This window comes from Maniola jurtina, chromosome 15 (genome assembly GCF_905333055.1).
Source record: "Maniola jurtina chromosome 15, ilManJurt1.1, whole genome shotgun sequence".
Lineage (NCBI taxonomy): Eukaryota > Metazoa > Arthropoda > Insecta > Lepidoptera > Nymphalidae > Maniola > Maniola jurtina.
Window position 1 is genome coordinate 11326608 of NC_060043.1, and position 12036 is coordinate 11338643.

The 12036-nt window shown below is 35.7% G+C and overlaps 1 protein-coding gene across 3 annotated transcripts in view; it reads right to left on the reverse strand.

Annotated features, from left to right (window-relative positions):
* Positions 1 to 411: 411 nt before the first annotated feature.
* Positions 412 to 12036, reverse strand: part of LOC123872478 — a 45227-nt gene continuing 33602 nt past the window's right edge. The window contains exons 3-9 of one of the 3 annotated variants that reach the window (XM_045916762.1): positions 8326 to 8409; positions 7396 to 7509; positions 6094 to 6207; positions 5187 to 5295; positions 3959 to 4046; positions 1517 to 1615; positions 412 to 1046 (exon numbers count right to left, since the gene is read on the reverse strand). In XM_045916762.1, coding sequence (XP_045772718.1) covers positions 732 to 1046; positions 1517 to 1615; positions 3959 to 4046; positions 5187 to 5295; positions 6094 to 6207; positions 7396 to 7509; positions 8326 to 8409 — 923 coding nt within the window. In that variant the 3' untranslated portion in view covers positions 412 to 731. Of the gene's footprint in view, positions 1047 to 1516; positions 1616 to 3958; positions 4047 to 5171; positions 5296 to 6093; positions 6208 to 7395; positions 7510 to 8325; positions 8410 to 12036 lie in introns of all 3 variants that reach the window. The other 2 variants (XM_045916765.1, XM_045916764.1) reach the window with 2 other exon arrangements.

Consider the following 12036-nt stretch of genomic DNA (forward strand, 5'->3'; position numbering starts at 1 on the left):
CACTAATTAAATTTTAATCAATTACTCTTTCATTAAGAGGGCTCTCTCCGTCACTCGTTTCATACAATCGTAGTTCCAATTTCATTTGAATATTAAACAACCAAAGTGCATGAAATTTTGCAGACATATTCTAGAAAATAATATCTATGTCTGTGGTTTTCCAGATTTCTGTTAAAATATTCGGTTTCAAAGCTACGCGGTCTTAAAAATTTACATACAAATCTTTGAGCCCCTGTAATTTTGAAACTACATATTTTTAGAAAAATCTAAAACACCACAGACACAGATATTAGTTTCTAGAATATGTCTGCAAAATTTCATGGACTTTGGTTGCTTAATATTCAAATGAAATTGAAACTACGATTGTATGAAACGAGTGACGGAGAGAGCCCTGTTAATTATGAAATCGAACGCCAACTTTACTATCGATGTTAGATTTATCTTATTGTACTTGTATGGGGAGCTGTAGTGGTCTAGTGGTTAACACGTCCGCCTCCTATTCGACAGATCAGGGGTTAAAACCCGGGCAGGCAACTCTTACTTTTCGGAGCTATGTGCGTTATATGCAGCTAAATATCACTTGCGTCTAACTGAAATTCTAGGACGAAACTTATACTAAAGACGAAAATTATATTTTCTTAAAGTCCAAACACCAAAACAGAAAATTATAATTGGTCCATCGAAGTTTTATCCTGTTTCTTCAAGAAAAAATACTTCTAAGTACACTCTTTTTACACATTGGTTATAGTCAATCGTCTAGGACTCCTGGGTTTATTCACATTGGCCACAGATCCCCTGACATGGACCTGTACATGCTGCATGTCAGCTGTTGAATGGAGGCTTGCAGCTCTAGAAGTCCTTGGGGAAGCGCAAACTCTTAAGTCTACAGCACTATGGAGGCTTGCAGCCCTTGAGGACCTGGGGGTGTGGGTGGCGTGGTCTGATGGGGTGACGAGGGCTGGAAGGTCGGCTACGGAGCGAGAGCGGCGAGGAGGGCTCTCTGGTATGAGTGCCATGCCACCCATACTGCCGACGAAGACCGAATTCTGGTAGACAAAGAATTAATTTTGGTTTATATGGTTTTCGAGATTTGTAGCAAACACTCTGTCTATACAAGGTTTGATAATAATAATTACATTATAATAAATAATTAATATCTACTTATTCCAATGGATTACTTATCCTATTACTGAAGTTCATGATTAACTTAAAAGCTAAGTACAAATCCAAAGTAAAGCTAAGATGACTACAGTATTTCCAACTAGATCATCTATAATTTCTATGAAACAAACAAAGTGGGGAAATAATGCTTGGTTGTATTTTTTTTTAAATTTCCTAAATGTACACAATATGATAGAACATCAGAAATTTTCTGATTGACTGCACAGTTACAAATAATTATAAATAGTTCCAGCAGCAGAAAAAATAGGCATAGATACCAATTTAGCAATAGTTAGCAACAGTAAATCATAAAATAGAGAGTGGTATAATATAATTACATATTATATGATATTACCTGTCGTGGACGATGCGCAAGATACCCACATGGCTGGTAAGCGGAAAAAGATACCCCGCAGTCGTATGACACACAGCCTCGCGACAGGGACGCTCGATGCTGGACAACAGAACACATATTAATAGAACATTCCTAGTTAAACGATGAAACAGTTATACGACAAGACTAAAATGATTTATATTTAAAGTTACCGCATGTTAAAAGATGCAAGAACTACAATACTTTAATACTTAGAGTTCGTTCACACAGGCTGCGTAAGCGTAGACGTAGCGAATGGAACTGTATGAAACATGGCATACCGCTTGCATGGCGTGAACGTTCACGTAGACGTAATGCGTGCAGTTACGTCTACGGGTTCACGTTCGTCACTACACACGTATCACGTGGACGTGCTGCATACGCAATTGGTGTGAATGTCCTGCCGCAACTGTGCAGTCGCGAGATTATGTTCGGCAAGTTGTGTATGACATTAAAAGTATACATCCGTGAGGTCATAAGATCGAGAGTCGCGATATCAAATGAGTGAATCTTCCAGATGGTTTTTCAACTCCTTTGAAATAGAAAATTATAAGATAATTTTGTAACTAAAGCAATTAATTCGAACGATTTTATGAAAATAGTAGCTTAATGTTAATAGAGTTTTATAACAAAGTAGGACGAACACAATAAATTTAAGTGAATTAATTAAGTCGTTTGTGTAAAACGCCGCAAGTTTTAGAATAAAATTAGTCTGAAATTGTAGTCGCAGATGTTAATTTGATAGAAAACGGACTTAACAGGGCTCTCTCCGTCACTCGTTTCATACAATCTTAGTTCCAATTTCATTTGAATATTAAGCAACCAAAGTCCATAAAATATTGCAGACATATTCTAGAAACTAATCTTAAATCTGTGTGGTGTTTTAGATTTTTCTAAAAATATGTAGTTTTAAAATTACAGAGGCTCAAAGATTTGTATGAAATTTTTTAAGACCGCGTAACTTTGAAACCGAATATTTTAACAGAAATCTGGAAAACCACAGACATAGATATTAGTTTCTAGAATATGTCTGCAAAATTTCATGGACTTTGGTTGCTTAATATTCAAATGAAATTGGAACTACGATTGTATGAAACGAGTGACGGAGAGAGCCCTCTTAATATATTTTCGGGCAATGCCATTAAGTACTATTAATTTAAGGTTTTATTAAGATATAAAAGAAGGAAAAAAGGAAGGAAATTGTATCCGCAATTAGTGAAACATGTCATTATCATTAGGAATTCATTTTTTTTTCGTTTCGTTTATTCTCTATTATTTCATGTTCGTTTGACCAGAGTTTCTTTTAATTGTTTGTAACTAAGCTGTTTTCCAATTGTATTGGAATAATACTCAAATTATTTTTGATACAAAAATATTTTATGGTTCTAATTTATTTAGTAATGAAGGATTTTATCGAAAGTTATTTTTTACGATCACACTTTTAAACCAGATCAAGATCTACATAAGGGCCGGCGCACATATTATGGCGTAGTGCGGCGGAGCGCACCGCAGAGCATGCCCGCGAAGTTTTCTAATCGCGTAACGCATTACGCGAATTTGTACCAGAGAATGCGCGAGCACGTGCGGGACTGCGCGCGGATGCGCGAGTATCCGCACGGATGCACAATTGATTTTAGATATTATTACAATGAGGACAATGTCGATAATACTTTGACTGAAAAATGCTCTGCGCTGCGCTTAATATGTGCCCCGGCCCTTAAGCTATTAAAATAAGACCCATTTATAGACTTTGTCTGTGGTGGCGTTTGTTGGCGCGCGTGTTGTGACTTTTTGGAGTGTTTTTTTGTTAGAAGTGGCCGGTTTTTGTGTCCCGCTGGTGTTTATTGGTGGTGGAACTGACCGAGGAACTGACTGAGAGGCGCTCTGGAGGGGCGCCGCGTGTATGTCGGCGGGCGCCAGCACAGACGAAGTCCATACTTATACATATAGTTTTCCTAACTTGTAAATAACTGCAAACTTGACATTGGCTAATCAGTGTAAAGCCAGACGAGAGAAGAAAAAAGAAGACCCATTTATTTATGGTGCCTACTTATTTATTGAATTGGTATAATTTATTCATTTGGATGAAATGATTATTGCTTTTGAGTGATAAAATATAAATAGCTCTTGGGCACGAATCGGCTCGAGAATCCTTATACATGCATACTTATAACAATTCTCAGAATTTGAATTGTCTACCCGAAAAATAATTGGAAGGAATTTGAATAGTACGTTTTTAGCAGCACTTAGGGGTCAATTGACTCAAAAATATGTAAAAATATGTAAGTAATACTAGTATAAGTAATAAATTTAGTCTGAAAAATAAGAAAAACCATGATACTCTTGATAAAGCATTACCCAAATAATTATACTTTTCAAGGTAGTGTTTATTACAAAATATACTGAAATAGGTGATTAACTTACATGAGGAGGCACTGAAACTGAAGCCTCCGCGAGGGCACAACTTTGACGATGTTGCTGTTGAAACTTTGGCTGATATGGTTCGAGCATCCTATGAAAACAAAATAGTTCTTACACAAGCAAAAGATATATACCTATCGTAACTGGGTCTTAATTTGTAAAATAATAGTAATAATTATTTCATTTCTTTTTATCGAAAGGTATATCTACTTGAATTTGATCTCCAAACTTATTTCCGGTCTCGAGAATTTATTGAACGTTCGTTTTTCTATTTTTGTTAGCTTATTATTTTATCTGGTCATTGGCACAAAACGGAATTTAATATCGCTGTGAAATTTGAAGAGATCGTTATCCTTATATTGACCTTTATAGAAAAATATGATTTCTTTTAAATAAGAAATTTTGCACATACGAAAATTCGAGAAATCAACTAAATATTCTGGGACACTTGATCCAAGTTCTTTTTTATCTGCTTTCATAACGAAAAGTCACTAGACTCGTTTAAGTATAGGCCTGATGATGTGTGATAGAAACCACGACCATCATCATCATCAGCATCATTATGAACCGACAGACGTCCACTGCTGGACATAGGCCTCTTATAGGGATTTCTACACACCATGATCTTTCGCTGCCTGATTTCAGCGTCTCCCTGCGTTTAATGTCGTGTGCCCACCTAACGGGGGTTTAATCAGCAACAAGCATCACATTGTGATAATTAAAATTATGGATTCTTGTCAGCCAATGTAATGAAAAAGTTTCAGCCGACAAGGAGTTTAATGGAAAAACAAAATATATTCGGCGCTGAAAATTATAGCTTTGTAAAACAACTTCTCTTTCCTTCTTCCTGACCTTATCCCTGGCTACGTGAGGTCGGCACAACATGTCCTCTTCTTTCACTCTCTTATGTCATCCATCAACGTATCATCCATCCGTTTTATACACAATACACATATCCTCTTTCACTCGATCCATCCACCTTTTCTTTGGTCGTCCTCTCCTGTTTTTCCTTCCACATGCTTATTTAACATTCTTCTAGTAATATAACTTACTTCCCTCCATATTTATGCCCATACCATGCCAGCCTATTAATTACCCCCATCTTTTCTACCACTGGCGCTACTTTCAAACTTCTCCATGTGAAACTTTGTAAAACAACTTGTAGGTCTCTAAAAGAAAGCAATTGATAAAAATGAGAAAGCAGAAATCTACGTACAGCTTATAGACGCACCTGATCTTGCCCCAGCGGTTGAAAAACAGCGCTATAGCGGCAACCCACAGCAACAACACGAATGCGACTATCAGTGCCTCTTCAGCGCGTACTACGACGCCACTGCCATCTGTTGGTCAAAAATATTAATTAACAATTTTCTTTCAAAATGCAAGCGCGCTTACTTGGTAGGAGTATTGTAGTCTAATTAATACTCCCTGGATAGATTATTATAAATCAAGCAGAGCCACTTGGTAAGACCATCTATAGTAACTGTAGAAAAATTTATAATAATAAACGATTGAGAAAATATAAATATTTATATATTTCTAATTAGGTATTAATTTCTGTGTACATACAGAAAGTAGAAATATCCAAATAACAATCTTAAAAATTTTGCCTGCTAAAGCATTACAAAGAGTGCACTTTGGTGAATAGACAAAATTACAAATAACATACATACTATAAAATACTTATAGTATATCGTATAATAAACTAATTTTAAATACTAACGTTGGTGAAGTATACAAATTAATATTTTTATAACAAATAGGTATAAGATGTTATAAATTGTAGCTTTTAAACATAAGTACATTAAGGACCGATTTTTCAAGCGTATAATAACTTTTATCTGAGAATTTTTACGTATTGACAGATTTCCTATACAAAAACTGTCAAACCCTCAAATTTATTCCTCAGATAAAAGTTATTCGATGGTTGAAAAATCGGCCCCAAGTATTAAAATCACTTTAATTGTCGATGTAAAAAAATATGTGTAGGAAAAATTACAAAACTAAGTACTAAAATGAATATTTTTGACCAGCAAATGTAGCAAAACATTTTAGCACAAGCCCAGATTATTTCAATGTCCTGATGATGTCTTTTGATTACAACTGCAACATCTGCAATAAACAAATCCTATACTAACCAAAGTGGGTTAATGATAAATTGGCGATCTTAATATCAGGATACGTAGATTCCTGTGTTGGGTGTAGTCTGGATATTACTTCTGCTGGGGGACAATCCGTGACTTTTGAGCGTTCTGGAAGAAACAGCAAAGATCGTTTCACAGTTACAGACATCGAAGGACGTCGCGCTGTTAATGAACTTAGCATTTTTAACCGAGTTTCTTGCTGATAGTTGGTATTTCTCTGTAGGAATCACCTTCTGACCCAGTGGTAGAATTTAGTGATGGTACAAAAGCACTTATATTTAGCATGAAGACCGGGAACGGCAGCAGAAATGGCTGAAACCGGCAAGCGTTAGAGAGTTACATTTTTGTTCTGTTTGCCGTGGAGACCCTGGAGTCATGGAGTCCTACTGCTCAAAAAAATTTACGAGACATTTCACCACGATTAATAGCCTCATCGGGTGACAGAAGGGCTGGCAAATTTTATGGGCAACGAATCAGCCTGGCAGTCCAGCGAGGAAATGCGCCAGTATTCTTGGCACCATTCCACGTGGGCATGATTTGTATAGTAATTAGATAAGGCTAGCTTTAAGTTTTATCGTAATGTTTTCAATAAAAAATAAAAAGGCACTTGTTTTAAAGTTTAATTAAATAAAAAATCTTTCTACTTCTATTAGAAACTGATTCTGGGTGTTTGTTAAATAAAACTGTCCTACTTCATCCAGTTTAGCCAGGTAGGAAGACTACTTAATTGAAATTGAGACGCCGCTTACCATTGGGTAAAATCCCGTCAAATGTGAATTTATCTACCAAAAACTAGAAATGGCAAAAGAAAGATGTTTGTAAATGTAAAACGACCTTAATAAAAATCACTAAATACAGACCATGTGCGCAGAAATATCTAGATGATAAACGAGACATTGAAAACTAGACTGAAATTACAGAAGGAAAAAGTATTAAATAAACTGGTATAGAAACTTTTCCGCCGCAAGCATCATTGCATACGGCTTACCTATCTCACTGAAACTTCCATTACACTTCATTAATTGCTTATATCGTACACAATATCTAAAATAACCCACCCATATAATTAAGAGATTATTACTAAATAACCTAATAACTACTTTCTTACTTCATTAACATTTAAAATACATTAGGGGTGGAACAAGAGGGCTCATTTGCTTTAGTTTCGATACCACATTGATAAAATCACCGTGAATATTTCTAAATCATGTTTCATTGCTGATTTTGACAGTTTTTTGTAAAAATTAGTCACTTTGGATGAACCGTCGAATTGCACCCTTAGTTTTGTCGTCTCACCAATATAAGAGGTAGAGTAGTTGGTGCGTGGATTATGTCCGGGATACGTGGATGTGGAGGGATGTAACCGTAGCACCACTTCTGCTGGTGGTCCTCCTGTCACTCCACTCCATTCTGCAAGAAGGGATTGGTTAAGATAATATGTTTATCCCTTTAATTTCCAGGAATCGTCTCTTGATGCTAGGGACAAATCTACCAAAAATCGCACACGGATTCAGAAATAATATATGGGACACACCTAAGCGAACAATAGTTATGCTGAATTTTTTTTGTGTAGGTTTGTCCAGGGAATTTGATTAAAGGATTTAACAAATGAAAATTCTTTAAAGAATAATTCAGTTCTTAAAAACATAACACGTTTTGTAATACATATTTTGTTTTAATTTTATGTTATCAATAATTTCGTTCACTTTAACGTTTAATAATTAATGTCAAAAATTTCACAAACTCTAATAAATCACCAATCTTAATTAAAATCTGTTACGCAAGGATAGTGAAAGATTCACCAATTGAATAAAAATCTCTATCTTTTACATGTCGATAAGTTACCTACATAATATACTTACATAATAACGCTCTTATTTCGTTAAAACTAACTTTAACTAATATTTAAAAACGTTGCTAAGTAATATATCGACAGATAACAGATAGTTTGGTTGTTTAATAAGCCTATATCTAGTGGCCAGCTTAGGCAGCTATATACGATCACTTTCTAGTCCTGTTTTGTCCTGTTAACTGAAAGCTAACGGCGATACTATAAAATATTCCATCAGTTTTAACTGACATTGCAAACACTGACAGTATTAATGCTACACAACATCAGCTTTTCACTCTCAGTTTTAACTGTCCGTAAAATGTGATTACATGTAACTGCCGTTAGTAGCTAAAAGGGGGTTTAGAAAATTTCATCAGTTATTTCATAATCTTTACCAATCTCACCCGCGGAGACACGAGACGGGGGGGAAGCAGATTTCCTTGGTCCAGCCTCTATTGTGCTCGTCTCCGTAGCATTCTCTGTAAAGGAAATTAAAAGTTTGCAATTGCTTTGCGCAAAGAGGAATAAGGACGCTAGCTTATATTAGCAGTCTTCGCAAGTTTTAAATACACAGATATGAACTTTTTTATTATTTTTTTCGAAATCAGATTCTATTAAAATAGAGACTAAAGGGAGTTACTTAAGTATTGATTTTTTTAAATCAATTTTTTATAAGTACACAACACTTATATACATAAGTCCTCAAATACGTTTTATTTTATTTGTTTCTTCTCGAGCGACGCCCCAAAAGCTTTTAATTTTAATAAAATTTGGTGATGGGAAAATATATAAAAAGGATAGGAGGAGTTTTATCCGAGAAAAATAATAGATTCCTTCAGAATTAAAATAAAACCACGTTGACGAAGCCGCGAGTACTGATGAAGCCGCCAATGATAAGCTATAGTTATTTTTTAAATTGAGACTTTAAGCTAGACAATAATTTAGATAGGTATTATACAAGGGTATATATTATTTCCCTTAAATGAATAAATAAATTGAAGGAAAGGCAATTTCGAAACCATCGAAATTTTCATCTTTAATTCTTAATCAAATATTCATAATCCACAAAGACATAATTTTAATACAATTTCAACGTTCGGGATAGCTTGAAAGAGCTCGCGAAATAATGATTTAATCTAAATGGATTTCGTACAAAATTAAGCTACAAATCCGATCGCAAAACTAATTTGCCGTGAGTCGTGTGAAGTGTAAATGGAATTCAACCCTTTTACTTTTGGAATCTATTTTGTAACTAATCTACATAGGTAACATTATTTAAATAATTGCTGTCTGTCTGTTGCGAACAAGCTATAAGTTCGCTACAGCTTGGCATAGCTATCGGGGTGGGCACGCCCCGCACACCCGCACATCCCCCGCGTTTACCCGGTGTGGGACCCCGCCTCATGCCCCGATTGCTATGACGACCTGTCGCTAACTATAGGTAGGTAAGTTTTCCATTTAAGGCCGATTTACACCAATTGCGTATGCAGCACGTACACGTGACACGTGCGTAGTGACGCGAGTGAACCCGTAGACGTAACTGCACGTATTGCGTCTACGTGAACGTTCACGCCACGCAATCGGTATGCCATGTCTCATACAGTTCCATACATTACAACACAATGGTACGCGCTACGTCTACGCTTACGCAACGCTTACGAAGCCTGTATGAACGAGCTCTTAACACATCGCATTTATTATTTACCATATTAGAATTCTATGCCTTGAAGTTAATGCCTTGTTAGTGCATGGTGGAACACTCATTTCCATTAACAGTCTGTTAAACCATTTAACAGGATGTCAAATTAACTAACAGAGTATAGTGGAATCGGGTCTAACATTCGTTGATTGACAACTTCCATTTATTTCACATATTACCTACAGTATATTTTTAACCCCCGACCCAAAAAGAGGGGTGTTATAAGTTTGACGTGTGTATCTGTGTATCTGTCTGTGGCATCGTAGCGCCTAAACGAATGAACCGATTTTAATTTAGTTTTTTCGTTTGAAAGGTGGCTTGATCGAGAGTGTTCTTAGCTATAATTCAAGAAAATCGGTTCAGCCGTTTGAAAGTTATCAGCTCTTTTCTAGTTACTGTAACCTTCACTTGTCGGGGGTGTTATAAATTTTTAATTTACACTTGTGTAATAATGACGTTGGTACATAACGCACTATGCAATTGTGCATTATGGAGCTGCGGTATCGGAGTAAAATTTACGTTGAGGTGTGCTCTAGAAGATTCGTGTGGTGTTTTGTGTTAGTGGTGTGTATTATTGGCTTGCTTTTCCTACTTCTTTACTAGTAAGAGGGCGGGCGATGTACGTATGATTTGGATCTACGGAGTAGTGTACCCTTAAAATAACTCAATTAAAAGGGATCGAGCTTAAAATTACGGTGCAAAATGTTTGTAAAACTAATTCGCCGTGAATGAATGAGCGCAATCGACCATAAGGCGCTGAAAGGCGTCCCTTTTAATGGACATACATACAATGAACCGAATGGTTTCCAAATTTAGTCACATACTCAGACCATTGTGGTCACATATTACGTCAGAGGCCTAAATGTAGCACAAAATTGAGATTTTACACGTAGATTCTGTCTATAAAGTGAAGATTTTTTTTAAAAATTCCAACGAGATTTTTAAAATCAAATCAAAAACATTTATTCAAAGTAGGTACTATTGTACGCTTTTTGATTGTCTGAATTGTTAGATTTGTAAGATGATATAGTGGTGATATAATTAATTACGTAAACTTAAAACTAAAGCTACGAGAGTTCCAAACGCGCCCAGTTCTGAGAAGAGCCGACAACCAACTCAGCCGGGTATTCTTTTTATTATCATCAATTTCTATTAAGTATTTCTATTTAAAGACCTAAATCTACGTCAATTAAATCAACCTATAAATTCCTCACAAATGATAACGTACCTTTTTTTTTTCTTTAAATCTGGCTTTACTCTGATTAGCCAATGTCAAGTTTTTGATATTTTCAAGTTATTGAATTTATACAAGTATGGACTCCGTCTGCGCCGGCGCCCGCCGACATACGCGCGGCGCCCCTTTAGAGCGCTTCCCAGTCAGTTCCACCACCAAAAAACACCAACTAACACAAAAACCATCCACTCTTAACAAAAAAAACACTCCAAACAAGCACAGCACGCGCGCCAGCAAACGCCATCGCAGACGAAGTCCGATAACGTACCTATAGGTAGTATTTCGTGAAACTCTACAATACATCAAGTCTTGATTATTATGGGACTCCCAGTAATCCCTGAAGATAATCTCATCTAATTTATCACAGCGACGTTCACATTGTTCGGAATCCGTACTGCGTTCTTTAATCCGAAAGTATAATAAGCCTCGTAAGACACATTTTCCCACGTTTTAAGAGAGTCCTCAAAAAAGTATATATATTTTATATTATATTTATTATATTTTATACAAAATTCTTGAATTAATTTCTATCTAATTTTTGGATTTAACGGGTTAATAATAATATACTATAAAAGTAAAATAAACGCACATAAGTAAATAATAATAATTAATAGTCTCATTGTATGTGAAGTATGCCTATCCGCATTTTACCAGCGTGGTATAGACTATGGCTAAACACAAAGCTGTGACAGTGCAATGTGCAACATGCGATATGCAACGCCCGCCCTGCCACTACTAAACATACAGGAAAAGCAAGCCACGCAGCTATCAATACGCACAACCCCACACAACACCAGAGAAATCGTCTAGATAATACACATATACAGGTACATTATTTTACATTAAAATACTTAGTAAATTCTTGGTAAAGGAAACACTCGCAAACTTTTACTCAGATTCTTTACTATACAATCAAACCTGTGTGGAAAAACAACGCGTATTTTTTTCTTTGAAACAATTTTGCAAAACGTTTCTTTTGTATTTACTTGTTTTTATATTGAAATACTTTTGCATACCCTTTCCACGTTAAACTTTTTCGGATATTTTAATAAGGATTCTCAAATAAGTAACTTGAAAAATAATAAAAAAGAAAATAATAAACATTTTCTGGTTAGAAATCGGGATTATTGTAGACTACAAAGTGTTTTAGGGACATGATAATAAAGCAATGCA